General features: G+C 43.0%; 1 protein-coding gene across 8 annotated transcripts in view; it reads left to right on the top strand.

The window, feature by feature from the left end:
• SPTAN1 (spectrin alpha, non-erythrocytic 1) overlaps positions 1–18,595 on the top strand; it is a 46,032-nt gene that overhangs the window by 26,977 nt on the left and 460 nt on the right. For 3 of the 8 annotated variants that reach the window (XM_071454011.1, XM_071454009.1, XM_071454012.1), the window contains 32 exons: positions 31–54; positions 405–440; positions 1,441–1,488; positions 1,809–1,900; positions 2,060–2,204; positions 2,317–2,498; positions 2,647–2,746; positions 2,877–3,074; positions 3,197–3,343; positions 3,880–3,983; positions 4,109–4,271; positions 4,744–4,758; positions 6,441–6,572; positions 6,705–6,842; positions 7,187–7,291; positions 7,506–7,714; positions 8,352–8,472; positions 8,619–8,740; positions 9,211–9,343; positions 9,727–9,825; positions 10,095–10,254; positions 10,475–10,551; positions 10,703–10,912; positions 11,116–11,412; positions 11,881–11,993; positions 12,800–12,817; positions 14,555–14,617; positions 15,865–15,919; positions 16,431–16,627; positions 17,011–17,064; positions 17,475–17,621; positions 17,910–18,057. In XM_071454011.1, coding sequence (XP_071310112.1) covers positions 31–54; positions 405–440; positions 1,441–1,488; positions 1,809–1,900; positions 2,060–2,204; positions 2,317–2,498; positions 2,647–2,746; positions 2,877–3,074; positions 3,197–3,343; positions 3,880–3,983; positions 4,109–4,271; positions 4,744–4,758; positions 6,441–6,572; positions 6,705–6,842; positions 7,187–7,291; positions 7,506–7,714; positions 8,352–8,472; positions 8,619–8,740; positions 9,211–9,343; positions 9,727–9,825; positions 10,095–10,254; positions 10,475–10,551; positions 10,703–10,912; positions 11,116–11,412; positions 11,881–11,993; positions 12,800–12,817; positions 14,555–14,617; positions 15,865–15,919; positions 16,431–16,627; positions 17,011–17,064; positions 17,475–17,621; positions 17,910–18,057 — 3,852 coding nt within the window. The remainder of the gene's footprint in view (positions 1–30; positions 55–404; positions 441–1,440; positions 1,489–1,808; positions 1,901–2,059; positions 2,205–2,316; positions 2,499–2,646; positions 2,747–2,876; positions 3,075–3,196; positions 3,344–3,879; positions 3,984–4,108; positions 4,272–4,743; positions 4,759–6,440; positions 6,573–6,704; positions 6,843–7,186; positions 7,292–7,505; positions 7,715–8,351; positions 8,473–8,618; positions 8,741–9,210; positions 9,344–9,726; positions 9,826–10,094; positions 10,255–10,474; positions 10,552–10,702; positions 10,913–11,115; positions 11,413–11,880; positions 11,994–12,799; positions 12,818–14,554; positions 14,618–15,864; positions 15,920–16,430; positions 16,628–17,010; positions 17,065–17,474; positions 17,622–17,909; positions 18,058–18,595) is intronic. The other 5 variants (XM_071454013.1, XM_071454015.1, XM_071454014.1 and 2 more) reach the window with 3 other exon arrangements.

The following is an 18,595-nucleotide window of genomic DNA, read 5'->3' on the forward strand; positions in this document are numbered from 1 at the left end:
AACAAATTGTTTGTCCTGTCTCCTTTGCAGGAAGTCTATGGGATGATGCCCAGGGTAAGTGTTGATTTCTGAGCTGGGTGGAGTGGCAATTGTAACAGGTTTGGGATGTACAAGGAGAAGTTCAGCCATAATTGTAGTTCATTTCCATGATGGAACTCACTAATGACTTTGAATAGACATTCAAAGTTTATCTTATATATGATCCCTTTATTTCCTGAGTGTCTTGCCCCACATCACAGATCAAAGCAAGCAGCATAACCCAAACTGATACAAATACTTGCATAAAAAAATGTACTTACTCTGTTAAGGATTGAACACAGATATTTTCAAGATTTTTTTACTGTATTCTGATAGTTTTAGATTCTGCTTCGTATCTAAAGCTGTTTCTTCACATTTTCAAACAGGATGAAACTGATTCTAAGACAGCCTCTCCTTGGAAGGTAGGTGTCATTGCTTAGTAGCACACAACAAGAAAATAAAACAAAAATTACAGCATATCATCTTTTTTTAGACCATTTGCTTCTCCTAATCCATAGAAATTCTCAACAGCCTAGTTTCTACCTCTCTGCTACAAAACTCTGTTTAGTTTTGAGCTTTTAGTGTGAGGGTTTCCAGTTTCTGGGCAGTAGATGTTGAATAATCCCTTGTTCACTCTGCATGAGTTCTTTGCTTTCTGCTTGCTACAACAAAAATGTTTTTATTCCTCAAAGTCAGAACCATTTATGTCAATACTTCTTTAGTAAGGAATATTCTGTATCCCATTAGTCATCTCCAGCTTATTTACTACAATAGTTAGAAGAAGCCTTTCTCCATTCATTAGAGGCTTACAATGGAAGTGCTGTCACCTGCTAAAGCACAGAAATATCTTAAATATTGTTCAAATTCTCCAACACTGTGTTTTCCCTAGCATTTCATTCCCATGCTTTATGTCTTGCATCCACCCTGTTAGACTTAAAGCTGCTTGTACATCTTTTGAGCTGTGAGAATGTGGGGAAAACAGGTTAGTATGCAAAATTTTGACAGAAAATGCAACCATGTTGCCAGGAACTGGTGACTTGTAAAGTATTTTTTTGCAAATTACAAACATGTACATTGAATTCTAAGAGTCTTATAGTAACTTAGCAAACAGATTTGGGGGGTTTTTAATTAATGTCTTGAATGTTGCCTTTAAATTTCCTCCTCTTTGTCCTCATTAAGATTTGTTTGCTTCAGTTCACACTAACATGATAGTGCTTACTTGTGAGTTCTGACTATTCTTACTCTGCTCTATAAGACCTTAGGAATTACAGCCAATTATTCTTAATTGCTTTTGTAATTTACTTACATTGTCTTTCTTAGTGGTTTCTGTTTGGTTTTTTAAGGACTTTTCTTTCAGTCTGTTGTGCTTTTGGTTAGAGTTGACTTAAATGCTATATTTTTTATTTCTGCCTTTTCACACAGTCTGCACGTTTGATGGTACACACTGTGGCAACCTTCAACTCAATCAAGGTAATTCCACAACTTTCTCTGACCTTATTTAGAACTTGTGAACATCCTTTTCCATTATCTTTGTCTTTCATTAAGCTTTATAAAGTCTTTTGAATCAATTTATTGAAAGAAGCATTAGTATATACAGCATTTGCTTCTCAAGTTAGATCACTATCTTAAATACATAAAATAATTTGATTTTACAGCTCAGGAGAAACCCCTCAAATTATTTTATTTAACTAAGCTATCTGAATTTGTGCATTCTTCTGGAATGAAGCAGAATTTAATAACCTTTACCTGTAGTGAAAGACCAGTCTTGACTTTTCGCTTCCATCATCCAGGAGCTGAATGAGCGCTGGAGATCCCTGCAGCAGCTGGCAGAGGAGAGGAGCCAATTGTTGGGCAGTGCCCATGAGGTCCAGAGGTTCCACAGGTGAGGGGTTTGTTTGGGCTGAACTCAAATGCTTTCTCAATCAAGAATTCTAAAATACAGCAGGACCTGTTCTAAACAAATCATATTCAACCCCCAGCTTGTTCAGTGGAGGAGGATGGTCTTTTAATTCTCTTTTTGCCTTTCCTTCCTCCAAATTAGAGATGCTGATGAAACCAAAGAATGGATAGAGGAGAAGAATCAAGCATTAAATACAGACAACTATGGGCATGACCTGGCCAGTGTTCAGGCTCTGCAGCGCAAACATGAAGGCTTTGAGAGAGACTTGGCAGCTCTGGGAGACAAGGTGAGATTCTGAGGAAGAAAACTCCAAAACTTCCTTTTATCTACCAGAAATGATTGAACTATAGCAGTTCTCTCTGTCTTCACTGTGTTTATTTCCCTTTCTGTTATCCTAGGTGAATTCTCTTGGTGAAACTGCCCAGCGCCTAATCCAGTCACATCCAGAATCTGCTGAAGATCTCCAAGAAAAATGCACTGAGCTGAACCAGGCTTGGAATAGTCTGGGGAAACGAGCTGACCAGCGCAAGGAGAAGCTGGGAGATTCTCATGACCTGCAGCGTTTCCTCAGTGACTTCAGGTAGGGATGTGATTCCCCCTCTCAAATTGTTTATTATTAGTGGAGTACACCTGGCTTATTGTTCCACAGGAATATTTCTGTGAAGGGTTCAGTTGTCACTTATTTCAGTGGAGGGAGGGAACAATTCCCTATTACTGTGTGTTCACAGGGACCTCATGTCTTGGATCAATGGGATCCGGGGCCTGGTCTCCTCAGATGAACTCGCAAAGGATGTGACTGGAGCTGAAGCTTTATTGGAAAGGCACCAGGTATGTCAAAGATAAGTGCGTCATAAACTTCAACAAATGTTTCTTTTTTTCTGATACTTTCCAATTAGAGTTCCAAAAATAGATCAGTTCTAGCTCTGGTTATTGAGCAGCACATCTCTGCCCCTTGCAGGAGCACCGCACAGAAATAGATGCAAGAGCTGGCACTTTCCAGGCATTTGAACAGTTTGGACAACAGCTTCTTGCCCATGGACACTATGCCAGCCCAGAGATCAAGGAAAAACTGGATATTCTGGACCAAGAACGGACAGACCTGGAGAAGGCCTGGGTCCAGCGCAGAATGATGCTGGACCAGTGCCTGGAACTACAGGTACTCTGCTGCAGTTTGGATAAGAAAAACAATTCCTCTTTTCACTAAAAAGTTTTCAATTTCATGGTGATAACAGTGCTCTTGAGCTGTCTTGGTCATGCTTTGGATTTTTCTCTCCCCAGCTGTTTCATCGGGACTGTGAACAAGCTGAAAACTGGATGGCTGCACGGGAGGCTTTCTTAAATACAGAGGATAAAGGAGACTCCTTGGACAGTGTGGAGGCACTCATCAAGAAACATGAAGATTTTGATAAAGCAATCAATGTCCAGGTGAGGAGTGTAGCTGAAGTCAGGTGAAAATAGTTTCCTTTTTCTCATGTGAATCATTAGCAAAAGGAGTTCTGCTATGTATGGCTTCTAAAGTTCAGTTCTGAATACTCAGCCATGTGGAATTTGCTGCAGAAGTTTAGAAGCAGCTTGTGCAGATCAGGATGTATTTCATTGCCTACAGACAGTGTAGAAATAGTGGCAAGTATTTGTGTAAATCTACTGATCTGAAATTACTTTTTACCTTTATTTGTGGCAGAAAAGGGTATATTTCAAATTTCTTGTAGCAGAAAGCTGCCTAGATTTATTAAAAGATCATACTGCTGAAGTTCTTAGCCCAAAAGAGTTTTTTTTCCTAAAAGCCACAGGTGAAAAGTGTTCTAAGTTGAACTCTGCAGGTCCTGCAGAAGAGAGACTTCCTTCATAGGGTCCCAGTAATGTGAATTTAAAGAAGATAAAAAGGCTTGTTCTGTTCAAGACACTGCTCATCATTTGACTTCAGGGGACCACAGTTCTAATTCATGGTTTCTGGTTTCTAGGAAGAGAAAATTGCTGTCCTGCAGTCCTTTGCTGACCAGCTGATTGCTGCAGATCATTACGCCAAGGGCGTCATCGCCAACAGACGCAACGAGGTCCTGGACAGGTCAGTGCTGCCTGGGAGGAGAAGGCAATCCTGGAAATCCTCTTTGGGGATGTTCTGTAGCTGTTGAAGGTGATGCCTCATGTGGCTCTAGTGTTTTGTTCACTTTATGTGTCAAATTACCACAGGTGGCTTCGTCTGAAAGCCCAAATGATTGAGAAGAGATCAAAGCTGGGAGAGTCTCAGACCCTCCAGCAGTTCAGTCGTGATGTGGATGAAATAGAAGCCTGGATCAGTGAAAAGCTTCAGACTGCAAGTGATGAGTCCTATAAGGATCCCACAAATATCCAGGTGAATGTGGTTCTTGGCTTAAAAATCAGAATATCATTGTTAACTTTGCAAGGCCTGCTCTGGTTTGAAAATCCATGCTCAGGAATTCTTGTTCAGAGATGACAGAATAGTGCATCATGTTGGACATGTTCTCCTTTCAACAAGGAGAAAATGGAAGTTACATTATGCATGAAAGGAGACCCAAAATAGGACTTGGTTAGTAATTATTCATGCCTATAATTAATTATTCATGCATATAATTAATAAGATATGTGGTATCTGCAGCAGAAAGTTTCCTAAAGAAACCCAAGTGGCTGTTCTGTTTCTCTCCCAGCATATAGACAATAAGGAAATGGAATTCTTGGGTCTCAGCTAGAATGTGAAATCTCATTTATTTTTCAGTATTAAGGAATAAAGTTATCTCTTATGTTTTAATTCTGGTTTATGAAGTAGTATGAATGCACTGAACTACTTCTCTCAATCTGTTTTATAGCTTTCCAAACTGCTGGTAAGTAGTTTGGACTAGCCTGGTATGTGAATTTATTTTCTCTGTATAAGCTTCTGTGTAAGCCCAAGCTCTGGTTGCTGCTCCATCCATCAGTTCATGTAATCTCTTGTTTTTTCTGTTAGTTCTTGACCTCCATCCAGGTACAGCTGTTGATCCTCGTCCTATGGGTGTGGCTTTTTTGTTCATTCCTATTCAGCATCATTTATTTATGTATTTGTTTTGCAGGTTTTCTGCATGATCTGTTTAATTTATGCTGCGTTCACGATGTAGTTTAGGGTTTTTTAGGAGTTAGCCCATAGGAGAATGGGGTTCTGTCCCCCTTTTTCAGAAATTTGGCTGTTTGATCATCACTTGTGATGATTTAAAACAGGGCATAATGTCAAATTCATGAGTTTGTGTTTGTAGAATCAAATGCTGAAGATGGAGGATTCAATAAATGTTTGATCTTGATTGGCTTAGTTCTTGCAATAGCATAGAAGGGAATAAAGCAGAAGGAACACTCCAGAAAAAGAGATGTACCAGATGGAAAGCTGACAGCACTTGTAAGAATCCAAGAAGGAGAGTAAAATGAGGATATGTGCAGGGAGAAGACAGAACAAAGAAAGGGGAAGCCAGTGAGTAAGAAATGAAGGAATAATTTGTCGCTTCAGAGTGTGGTACATTAAATTACTATTTTTTTAGTTGGAAAAAAACTATATTAAACTAGAAAGGCTTGTCTGCAATTTGTTGTCATGGTAATTATATGGAGATATGCAATTGGCAGCTTTTAAATTGAATTTTCCAAGTTGTTAGAGCTAGCTTTGAAGGATATGCTTTCATAATCTCAGGATTTGGGGGTTACAGTTTTACAGTTCCCAAAATGAAGCAGTTCATGCAGAATTTCTCATACCAGTGCTATAGTATCTTTCCTTTTTTATTTTTGATCTAACATTTCCTTTCATCCCATTCTCTAGGACACTCTCTACCCATGTCCAATGTCACTAGCATTTCCAGTTTATACTTGCAAATTCTGTCTTGTCACTTTTGTGCTGTTGTCATATTCCTGGTGGGTGGATGGATCATGGATACATGAGAGCTGCACTCTCCTTCCCACACCAAGGCTCCTGTTGTTCTCATGGTGCTCTCAACTTGGCAGTAAAAAATTCTTACCAAATAATTCAGTTACATTTTTGTAGAAGTTTTTTACTGTTAATTCAGTATTTATCTATATATACAATGGGGCTGTGTATGTCTAATATCACAGCTGTGCAGAAAGCAGATAAGCTGGAGCAGTGATTTCTGTTAATTACCTATAGATTAGGAAGAGAAGTAGGAATTTGTGCAGTTACTGTTGGAGTAGAAAGGATGATCTACTCCACTCAGGATATAAGTAATTGCTGCTTTTCAAAGGGCTGCATTGAAAACTAGGACTCTTTACTGCAGTAACAGCTCAGCTCAGTGCAGGGAATTTTGCCTTGGCACCTGTGAAATGCAGAACATGCTGCCAGAGCTCTGTGTACAGCTCACCCACAGTTTTGCCAGGTCAAAACTTGGCGGTTTCTCAGGTAGTGAGAGTAACCACGGGAGCGAGCAGTAAATTCCCTCCCCAGAGAGAACCTCAGCTCAGCCTGTGCACAAAGCCCATGAGAACAATGGAGGAGCCCTTTGTGCAGAGCCTGATGGGGTTGGGTTTGTCCTTGCAGAGCAAGCACCAGAAGCACCAGGCCTTTGAGGCCGAGCTCCACGCCAACGCCGACCGCATCCGCGGCGTCATCGACATGGGCAACTCCCTCATCGAGAGGGGCGCGTGCGCCGGCAGCGAGGACGCCGTCAAGGTGGGCACCTCCCAGTCTTGCTTGGCTTTGCTTTCAGCAGTGTAACTTCCACCATGTTCTGGTTTTGCATTGATCAGAACTTTTTTCATGTTTCGTTTGTGACACTTACTCATCTTTCTCGCTTTCTGACAGGCACGTCTGGCTGCCCTGGCTGACCAGTGGCAGTTCCTGGTACAGAAATCAGCAGAGAAGAGTCAGAAACTGAAAGAAGCTAATAAGCAACAGAATTTCAATACTGGCATCAAGGACTTTGACTTTTGGCTTTCAGAGGTAATAAGATGGGAGTTAATTACTTGCAAAGCATCTTTTTTTCAGTTTTTATTACCTTTGCCAATGTTAGATTTTGTGGAGTGCTGTTTATCTTTGAGCAAGTCTAGGTTTATTTTAAAAAAACCTTATTACCAGTAAAATTCTTGTATATGTGTTATTAGTTATGAACAATAACGTGAGAAGAAGCAAATTTGCATGGAACCTTTTAGGTATGAAACAGGTGACAAGGTAAAGGTTTAGTAGAAAATTGAGAAGTAATTTGCATGGTTTTAAAGCATAATAGTTTCAAGGAGTTTGTGAACCACAATTTGTTCTTCATTCCATGTTTCCTTCTCCATCCCCAGGTGGAGGCTTTGTTGGCATCTGAAGACTATGGGAAGGACTTGGCATCTGTTAACAACCTTCTGAAAAAACACCAGTTACTGGAAGCTGATATATCTGCTCATGAGGTATTGCTTTCCCTTTTAGTTTTGGAAGATAAATCATAGTCATGAGCAAATCCTATGTGTACAGCTCCTGATACCTGCTGCAGTCACAGACTTGTCGAAATGTGGTCTTTAACAAAACCTGTGGCTGCGAGTCGGATTCTGATTTTCATCCTGACACAATGAGCACAGAAACAAGCTCTGAGCAATCCCTGCTCTCTCTCCCCTCCGTGTCCAGGACCGCCTGAAGGACCTGAACAGCCAGGCTGACAGTCTGATGACCAGCAGCGCCTTTGACACGTCCCAGGTGAAGGACAAGCGCGAGACCATCAACGGGCGCTTCCAGCGCATCAAGGGCATGGCCAGCGCCCGCCGCGCCAAGCTCAACGAGAGCCACCGCCTGCACCAGTTCTTCCGTGACATGGACGACGAGGAGTCCTGGATCAAGTGGGTGTTTGGGAAGTTGTGGGCTTGCCAACAACACTCACATCCTTTAGTGTGGCTTTAGAGCTGCCTTCCAACAACTGCGTCAATGGGAGTCCAGAAAAACTCCTTTGGGTGTGGTTTCTTATCTGCCGTTTTCGTTGGTCAAATCCCAGTAAGCAGAAAAACACTGTTTAGATTCAGACATTTCATTCTAGTCTTTTTGGGAATGCTCCTACCACAAATGCAAACCTTTTTCAGTTTCAAGTACTCTTGGTTCTAGCCAGTTGTTGTAATTAATCAAATTGTCTTTCCACATTGGTGTTAGTACCTCAGGAAGAGGGAAAGACATGAGGCTGATAGAAATCATTCAAATTAGAGCACTTCTTTTGTCATTGCTTTTAAAACAAACAAAATTTGGACAACTTTACAAAAGACATCTATATTTTGAAAAAGAAAACAGTACAGAGGAATTCTGTCCTTCAAAGATAAATGACGGGCCCTCTGTCACCTTCTTTTCCTCACACAGGAATTTGCATCCAAGATCTTTGTGCAAGGCAGAGCAGTTGTGTATCTGAGGGGTTTTTTGTTTTCTTTGTCAGGTTGGACCTTTAGAAGTAATTTTCATATTTTATCTTTCTCTCTCCTCTGTTGAATTTAGAGAGAAGAAACTGTTGGTCAGCTCAGAGGACTATGGCAGAGACTTGACTGGTGTGCAGAACCTGAGGAAGAAACACAAGCGCTTAGAAGCAGAATTAGCTGCCCACGAACCTGCTATCCAGGTAAATGCCTCTCCCCATGGCAGATTTCTCTATAAGCAGCATCTTTCTTGACTGTGGAAGAGATGAAAGCCAGCAGTAGTTTTGCTGGACCCCAAACAATATACATGAGGAAGGCAGGTGATGTTCCAATAACTCTTTCTCTTTAGGGTGTCCTGGACACGGGTAAGAAGCTTTCAGATGACAACACAATTGGAAAGGAGGAGATACAGCAGAGACTGGCTCAGTTTGTGGATCACTGGAAAGAGTTAAAACAGTTGGCAGCTGCTAGGTATGAATTTCTATAAAATTCAGTATTAATTCAAAGTTACGTGGACTCATAATGATCAGATTTATAGAATTTCAGGGTGTGGGTTATTAGGAATATGATGTAACAGCATCTATCACTGATCAGAGACTCTAGAAGACTACTGACAATGTTCCTCAGTAGAAACACGAGCCTCTTTTTGAGGTGTATGTTGTGTTTAGCCATTTCTTGCACGAGTTGGAAACCACAGGCTTGCAATCAGCTGGCTTTAATCCACTAGCAGGAAATTTTTCATGATTAGAAACTGTTGGGAGAGAGTTTGCTTCAGTCCTTTGGCAGCTGCAGACTTTGTAGTCCAAGGAATTCCTAGAGCTCCAGCCATGGCTGCTGCTGGAGGAGTGAAGTGTGAATGATAAGGTTCAGGCTCTGTACATTGTTTTTATATCTTACATCTCAATGCCATAAAACTGATTAGTTTTACCTTCCCCACACAGGGGCCAGCGTCTGGAGGAGTCTCTGGAGTATCAGCAGTTTGTAGCAAATGTTGAGGAAGAAGAAGCCTGGATCAATGAGAAAATGACACTGGTAGCCAGTGAGGATTATGGGGACACACTTGCTGCTATCCAGGTATGGAGGAAGTTGTCATCACTTTATTGTTGCATCACTGTTGGTTAGAGCATAACAAATTTTTTAACTGTCTTTACAATTTAGAGGTTGTTTGTTCCTTTTGAAGTCCTACATTGTAAAAATGTAAATTTACTTTGTAAAAGCATCCCAATCATGTTATTTCCTGTAGAAATTACTTGCAGTTTGATGTAGCTTTGCATCTCTTAACCTCTGATTGGAAGTCAGTCTCAGTTTCTTTTTGTCCACAGAAAACCAGTAAGTTGTGCTAACCAGCTAAGATTAATTTTTGACAGAAGTTTATGCTAACTGATTTATGAAATGAATTACTTTTTAATAAATGGTGAGAAATTATTTTTAGAAGTGCCTGTGTCTTGTATTTGCAGGGCTTGCTGAAGAAGCATGAGGCATTTGAGACTGATTTTACTGTCCACAAGGACAGAGTGAATGATGTCTGTGCTAATGGAGAGGATCTCATTAAAAAGGTGAGCATGAACTAGTAAAGAGAAACCTTCAAAGGCTCCCGAGGACATCTTCATGTTACAGTAGACTTTCTCTTCTCTGTCATGTCTTTAAAAAGAGCTCTTAATAATTTTTTCTGGCTGGAAAAGCGTTTGGTGTTCTGCTTTCAAAGCTGTTTCTGAGACATTATCTTTCAGCTGAAGTCCTTGCTCTGTCCCCAATGTCCTGAATGCCTCAGATGACTTTACCATCATAGAGGATGGCTATATTTTTTTTCCTCCCTGTCACACAGAACAATCACCACGAGGCAAACATCACTGCCAAGATGAAGGGGCTCAGAGGCAAGGTGTCAGATCTGGAGAAAGCAGCAGCTCAGAGGAAAGCCAAATTGGATGAGAACTCAGCCTTCCTCCAGTTCAACTGGAAAGCAGATGTGGTGGAGTCATGGATAGGTATGTTCTGTGCAATATTTGGTCACAAACAAACCTTAAACTCCTTCATTTCCAAAGGTCTCCGGTAGCTCCTTATGTGCTGTTGTAACAAGCCGACCTAAGCCCAGAGTAATCAGCAGTGCTGTCCCTGCTTCATGCCTTTGTAGTAACCTGATCTGGAACAGAGGGAATGTTTGAGATGGAGAAATTACATTTTTGCAAAATTTGTTTCATTTTCCAGGGGAGAAGGAAAACAGTCTGAAGACAGATGATTATGGACGTGACCTCTCTTCAGTGCAAACCTTGCTCACCAAACAGGTCAGTGCTGATGCTGCTGCCACCTCGTGAGGGAGGGACCAGCTGAACTCTTGTGAACACACAAGAATCCATGTTTGAAATATATGCAGGGTATTGGAAAGGTTAAAGACCAATACAATCTCAAATGCCTTTTGTTCTTTTAATGCTTCAGGAAACGTTTGATGCTGGACTTCAGGCTTTCCAGCAGGAGGGAATTGCAAACATCACTGCTCTGAAAGACCAGCTGCTTGCAGCCAAGCACATCCAGTCCAAGGCCATCGAGGCCCGGCATGCTTCCTTGATGAAACGCTGGAATCAGCTACTGGCTAATTCTGCTACCAGGAAAAAGAAACTCTTGGAGGCTCAGGAGCACTTCAGAAAGGTGAGTGACCAACCATGGGGCTACAAAAATCTAATTGTGCACTTGATAAAAAATACACACTTGCAGCTAACCCTTTTGGAGATCCTGGAGAATTAACAAGAATTTCTGAGATGCTTGCAAGGCAAACTCTTGCATGTTCATTCCAGACGAGCTCATACAGAGTATTTCCATTACTGAAAACCTGGGTTTTTTCTCTTTTCAAGGTTGAGGATCTCTTCCTTACCTTTGCAAAGAAGGCCTCTGCCTTCAACAGTTGGTTTGAGAATGCTGAGGAGGACCTGACGGATCCTGTACGCTGCAACTCCCTGGAGGAAATCAAAGCCCTGAGAGAAGCTCACGACGCTTTCCGTTCCTCCCTAAGTTCTGCCCAAGCTGATTTCAACCAGCTGGCAGAGCTGGATCGCCAGATCAAGAGCTTCCGTGTGGCCTCCAACCCCTACACTTGGTTCACTATGGAGGCTCTTGAAGAAACCTGGAGGAATCTGCAGAAAATTATCAAGGCAAGTCAGTGAGGGAAAGAGTCTCTTCATATTTTATGACCTTTCAGTCGTCCCTGGAAGTTGTTCTCTGAGATGATGGGTACAAGAGTTTGTCACCATAATACAGTCAAAATATTTCAAAATTTGTGAGCAAAGAAAAATTGCTGTTAACTATAAACTTGTGCTATTGTCAGTTGTTCTCGTGGTTTTCCATTTGTGGCTCTTCCAAAGGCAAAGCACGTGTCTCACTTCCTAACTGTAATAGAAATTTAACTTGTCTGCTATGCAGTGAAACAACTGCTGGTTCAATTGCAGTTCTCAGGACTTCAGTTCTGAATTACCACCTGAGATGCTTTTCTCTAGGTATCCAGGACACCAAGCATTCAGTGTTGTTTTGAGGCTCAGAACTGTGCTTTTAGTTTTTGCTTTCTGTTACAGGATGAGACCAATCCCTTTGTTTCTCTGACATTACTGTTGTTCATTTCTCAGGAACGTGAACTGGAGCTGCAGAAGGAACAGCGAAGGCAGGAAGAAAATGACAAACTGCGTCAGGAATTTGCTCAGCATGCCAATGCCTTCCATCAGTGGATTCAGGAGACCAGGTATAGTTTGTCTTTCCAGGACCTGCCCTCAGAGAATCCCTTAGGTAGTATTTGTGTGCATCCTCCATCTCTTTGGACTGTCAAAGTTGTAAATGTCTCCTACTGAAAAACAGCACATCAGGACTTGTCCATTCCCTGCAGCTGGGATTTGAGGGAGGCCCCAATAGCTACAGGGGAAAGGAAAGCCCTGGAACACCAGACTTTAAAAATGTTCCTATTTCTGAATTATTTTTCCTGCAGTAATTCTAGTTATCCAGGACTTCATTTTTCTCCAGTTATTCCTGAACTAGGCTGTAGCACAGCTGGGGAGGTGGAGCACAAATAGCTCCAAGCAAACTGGCATTTCTGTTAATTCCCCTTTTGTATTGAGCAGTGTATTGAGAATCTTACTGGAGTTCAGATAGAGAAAGAAGATGTGAAAAGAGCTTAAAACTTCGTAATCATTTCCCTGGGCTATGGTCTAATAATAACTTTCTCTAAGGACAGGGAGTAAAGATAAAACAACTGTGTTAGAAATAAAAGTCTTGAGCATTGCAGGTTGAGCATTGCAGGTGCCTGCACTCAGTGCTGTCAGCAGCTCTGACAGGTTCTGGTTGGGGGTCAGAGGAGGTGAGTTCTGTTCTGTGTAACCCTGTGATTCTCTGTCTGTGTGTTTACAAATAGTTCTGTATGTGTCTTCATGAAATAATGAATTATAAATATGATTTTTAACTTTTTGATGTTTGCTTCCCACCCAAATCTCTATCCCTCTCTTACTGTCTTGTCTCTGTCCTGCTGCCTGATGTTTGGATCTTCACATTCTACAGGACTTACCTGCTAGATGGGTTAGTATTGAATTTTGTATCTTGCAAATTTTGGTGATGTGTTCTGCTCTGTGTGTTTTCTCCTGTTGTTACATTGCTTGTGAAAGCTGTGCTCAAACCCCTCTTATTTAAAAAGAGCAACCTTTTGCTGAGGTGCACAGACACAGGAAACAAGATTTTGGAGTAGTTAGCTATAAAGCAGTAGAAACATAACAATCTCCTAGTCAAAAGCAGAATTACAACAGGCAGCCACTGGCACACCATGGAATTCCTGACTTTTGCTCTTGCTTTCTCTGAGGGCTTGCACAGGAGAAGGCCCTTAATTTGGGAAGATATGAGAGAATGTAGCTCCTTTCCAAAGGCAGGCTAATCTGACATTTATAGTTTTTTAGCTTAAGAGACTTGCCTTGTGAAATGAAACATTTGACCATAACTGTTCTGAGCACAGTGAAACCTCCAAAGTTTTGATAAGTAGAAGGGAAGATTCTTACAACATTTTGCTGATATTACATATCTTAAAACCCTGTAGCTTGCAAATATGAACTGCCCACTCTTCATCTGCTGCAGAACCATGGCCCACACAAATTTTAGCCTTGACATGAGAAAACCAACCTTCCAACATGAAGAAGCTGTTGGAATTTGCCAGCAGTTTTAAGCCCCCTCTGTGTCCACAGCAATGGTTCCTGATGAGGATGGGTGCTGGCCATTTGTCTGGAAGTGGAAAGGAAATAATAAGATCCTTAAATGTTTTTAGACTACCAAAGCCTCTGCAAATGTGTCTGCCCCGTTAAATTCCTTCAGCAGGACGAGTCTCAGCACAGTGGCAGCTTTGTGATAAGATGTGATGTCAAACGCCAGCACTCTGTGGGCCAGGGCAGAGGCTGTGTGTGAGCCTCTGCACAGGGCTGGAGAAGGCCAGGCCCTTGCTCCTAAAGAGAAAGCTTTTCCTAACAGAAGCATGGAATCTTCACAGATAATTCTGCTGCTTAGTTGCTCTGTAATGATCACAGTCTCTTGTGTTCTGCCAGATAAAAATAGTTTGCCCTGGTTTTGTTGTACAGTTTAATGGAACAGAGCAGATTTTCCTGGAATGGATGAATTCCCTCCTCCTTTGTCAAGTAGTGATGTAGATTAGTTCTGGTATCCAAGAACCAGTGAACAGAAAGGAGCCATTCACTGAAAGACTCAGGGTCAGAGTTAGAGATCCTCATGCCAAGCTCTTTTGTTGAACAAATTACCAGAGGGCTGCTGATATGCCAGGCAGAATTTGTCCCTAATTCTCTGTGAATAGATTAAAACCGTGGATTTAGTTCCAAGAGGCACTGGCTGTGCTTAGAGCTTCAGGGAAGTGTCAGGAGGAGAGCTGCCATGCACACTCCTTGCTTTGCAGCTTGTGTGTGCTCAGCACTGCCTGGGAGGGGTGTTCTTTGGGGAAGGGAGGAAGAACAATTTGGAGTTTAGGAAAAAAAATGCTTTTAAGCAATCTGTAGATGAGCTAACTGCAAAACTTCAGCTTGTCTCTTACCGAGACTCACTTTTTGGTGACTTACCTGAAAATAATAATGGTTTATTTTTGTGTATGTGCAACCAGCATTTAAATAATTTTCTCTCATTAAGTACTTGCTTGTGTTTGCTGCAAGGCAGTGCTGGCTTGGAGTGTGGCTCCACTGCAGTGGCCGTGTTTTGGTGTGTTCTTTCCTCTGTTCTTTCTTTCTTCCTTCCTTTTTGGAATTTACTTGGTTTCTTTCCTTTGACTAGCATAGCATATCGTCGTGTCATTCGTGTCTATCAGTATGAAGTTGGGGATGATCTATCTGGAAGGTTTTTTTCCTCTTATTTTCTTACCTCACTTTGGTTTTCAAATGCACTCGTTAATTCCAAGGCTCGCTTTCCTTCCAACTAACTTTCACGGCTTAGAGATGCTTGGAGGTTTTGTTTCCCTGTTGGTTCTTTCCACGGTTGGTTCCCAGCTTCCTGCTCAAGGCTCTGGGCGTGCGCTTCATCTCTAGGCGGGCGTTGAGTCTGAGCCTTAACCCTGTGGTGAGAAACACCCAGATGTTTGGTGCATTTCATTGCTACAGAGTGATTCAGCACTTGAAATCCCCATTCTCAAGAAGCTCAAAAACATGTGGGAAGACAGTCCAGTGGGGATGAAAACCTGGTTTTAGTGACTGAAATACCAGAGATTCAGGTTTTAGGAACTTTATTACCCCAGAGTCAGAGGACACCCCATCTGCACAGCACCCAGACTCACTGTCCACGTGTGGGTCACCCAGTGCGAGCTCTCACCGTACGTGTTGGAAGGACAGAGATTCCCAAACACGGCTGCTTAGAGATTGCTTGGGATCTTGGGGTGGGGGAGAAGCAGCATCCAGAGACTGTCCATAGCTAGTCTGTATGAAGGAGATCTCAGAGCCCCTGGCCACTGTGGGAACCTGCATGTAAAGCCCAGGGTGGAAATCACTGGGCAGAGTGGCTGAACCTCAGCTGCTCTGGGTGCAGCATGGAGAGGTGGGGTGGGAAAGGCACCTTTCCACCAGGCACTGCTGAGCAGCAGAGGTCTGTAGCTCTCTGCGAGGATTATGCCACATTAAGATTACTTTTCAGCCAAACCAGTAGTTCTCACCATCTTTTTTTCCCCTCATTTTCCCCTTTGTAACACACCTTCGTAGAGCTCCTGTACCTGACTGCAAATACAGCCCATCCCCAGTGACTCACCTGCAGTTGGTGTGTGTGGTGTGTGCTGGGCACGGGGCAGGGGGTGGGACTGCACTAAATTCTAATTCCATGAGGTCCAGTAAAGCGGGTGCTTTGAGTCTGGCATGAAGTGTGGCTGCTGATCATGTTGCCTTTCAAATGGGGCTAGAAATTAACTATATACAGAAATAAGAATCAGACAAAATGTACAGTGTCAGTCTAATAGGATGAGTCAGAATAAACAAAACACAAATCCAGTGTTTAAATATATGAAAGGATTTTTCATTTCAAGGAAGGACTGTTAATTTCAAGCCCCACATGCCATTTTTTTATGAGATAAGTGCCTTCTCTCACTGTTGTTCTGTGTTTAGGTCATGTATGGTGGAAGAATCGGGAACACTGGAGTCACAGCTGGAAGCTACTAAAGTAAGTGATGTGCACCTATGGCTAAAACAGCATTTCCAGCTGGCTTGGGAACACAGAGCAGGAAGGGAAATGCATGGAATTGTGTGGGAAAATCTTAATTGATTTCAGACATTTGGAATACTGAAGAGACCTCTGGGATTATCTGTTTACATATCTGATGTCTACTTCATCGCAGGCCATTAAACAACACTGATTTAGTTTTCTATTTTTTTTCCTTTTTCCTAAAGGAGGTGGGGTAGGGCAGAGAGGATACAATATTTTTAGCACATTTCCTAATAAGAAGTTTTTTAGTCTCCAGAACTGGTTTGCAAGCTCTAGTTTAGAATAGTGAGCATGAAGATGAACATTGCTCTGAATCTTATTTTACAAATCCCAGTATATGGACATAAAGTCCTAGGAGAAAAAGAAGAGTATAACCCTTCCTCCCCTGCCAGCCTCTGTTATAACTTTTCTAAGTTTGGGGTTTTTTTGGTGCTCCATGATTTCTCTCCTCTTTGCTCCCTTCTCACAGCGCAAGCACCAAGAGATCCGAGCTATGAGGAGCCAGCTAAAGAAAATTGAGGATCTTGGAGCAGCCATGGAAGAGGCACTTATCCTGGACAACAAATACACAGAACACAGCACTGTGGGGCTGGCACAGCAGTGGGACCAGCTGGACCAGCTGGGGATGAGGATGCAACACAACCTGGAGCAGCAGATCCAAGCCCGGTACTGCCTGGCCCACGTGCGGTTTGAAGTGTCTGACTGGGGGTGGGAGGAAAGGCAGGAGCTGCCCATGCCTGCAGCCAGCCTTGCATGGTCTGTGCTAAAGGGTCTCCTGTGCTCAGAGCAATGGATACAGTGAGCTTGTACATCCCCACCACCTCCCAGTTCCCTTCAGAGGGATGAAGTGGGCAGTTTTAGAACAGCTCTTGTTGGCCATGAGCAAGGGTGGGATCTTAGTGGAACGGTTTTATTCTGTGGAATAAGTGTGTACAAGTGTTCCCATGTGGAATGGTTGTTTGCTCCTTTGTCCTCACTGTGTGGTGCAGCTGCTGGGCTGAGTACCACAGCTCAGGAACTGCTACTCAGCTTTGCTGCTTCCTTTTCAGGAACACCACTGGAGTCACTGAGGAGGCCCTGAAGGAGTTCAGCATGATGTTCAAGTGAGTTGCAAGGAACACAGGCCAGAGGAAGGCTTGGGAGATATTTCTGGCACATGGATGGCTCTTGTTTGCAGGATCTATTTGTGGCTCCTTTGTTGTCTGCCCCACTTTGTGCTGAGCTGCTCCATTCTCTGCCAGAGGCAAACAGCCTGCAGCCCCTGCTGCTGGCAGTGCCAATGCATTCCAGCTGAGAATGCAGCTGGGGTTTTTTTGGTGGGGAAGGGGTGATTTTTAACCAAAGTTAAGAATTTGTGCATATTTTTCATGTATGCTAGATAGAACTATTTATTGATACAAACTCATTTGTACAGAATAGGGGCTGGTTATAACCTTGATCTAGTTTTCAGCTCACTTTACAGCTCTCAGGACTCAGTAACTGACACACGTGGGTTCTGGTTTTATGTTTTTAGGCACTTTGACAAGGACAAATCTGGACGACTCAATCACCAGGAGTTTAAGTCTTGCTTGCGCTCTCTCGGCTACGATTTGCCCATGGTTGAGGAAGGAGAGCCAGACCCTGAGTTTGAGTCTATTCTTGACACTGTAGATCCCAACAGGTATGTGAGTTGGACCTTAATGTACTGCAAAACACATGGAGGTATTGGCTGGGGAGTTGGCTGGAAGGTCCTTCACAAGCTGAGAGCTGTGGCTGTTTTTACAGTCACTCATGTGAAAGCCTTAAGGAAGGCAAGACTGACATTTGTAAAGAAGAAATTCACTTTGAGAGAATGATCTGGTGTTGAGTCTCCTGCGTTAAGACTTTTACTCCTCCCAGAACAGTTCAGCCCCTCTCTGGAGGGCCTGGCAGTGCTGTGCTCTGGGTGCTCACACTGTTTCTCTGGCAGGGATGGACACGTCTCACTGCAGGAGTACATGGCCTTCATGATCAGCCGGGAAACGGAGAATGTGAAATCCAGCGAGGAGATCGAGAGCGCCTTCCGCGCCCTCAGCTCCGAGGGGAAGCCCTACGTGACCAAGGAGGAGCTCTACCAGGTAAGTGCTGGTTGTTGACCCCAGGGAGGAACACACAGGACTTTTGTTCATAGCTAAAGCCCAGCACTAATGGCTTGGAGGCTCATGTCACTGGAGCTGAGTCAGTTCTGACCCTGCCAGGGGATCCCCTGCAGCAAACACAGAAATTGTGTGACAGTCCTACTCAGTTGCTTTCTTGGCTCCATAGAGGAAAAGCTTTAGGTACCAAAGACCTGCTCAGGTTGAATAAAACAAGAGGTACTCAAAGGTCTGGAAGGGAGTGCACTGTCCTCAGAACTTCCCTTCCATCATTTGGGAAATTAGATGGGGGATGTTTCTCCAGACAGCAATTCAAAGGAAGAGCTTGAGCCTAAGTTTAGACAGTAAGAGCATCTCCTCCCTCTCACTGCCCTGCCAAAACAGCAAGTTTTTCCTGTCTGAATACCACCAGCTGGCAGGGAAATAAAGAGTTTGCAGTGCTTCCTTGTCCCAGTTACCTGCTCTGTCTTCTGCTTGGTGGGAAGGCTCTGGTCAGGCCTTCCAACCCGTAACCAAATAG

This window comes from Agelaius tricolor, unplaced genomic scaffold, assembly GCF_023055355.1.
Source record: "Agelaius tricolor isolate 1412-34295 unplaced genomic scaffold, bAgeTri1.0.p SCAF_38, whole genome shotgun sequence".
Lineage (NCBI taxonomy): Eukaryota > Metazoa > Chordata > Aves > Passeriformes > Icteridae > Agelaius > Agelaius tricolor.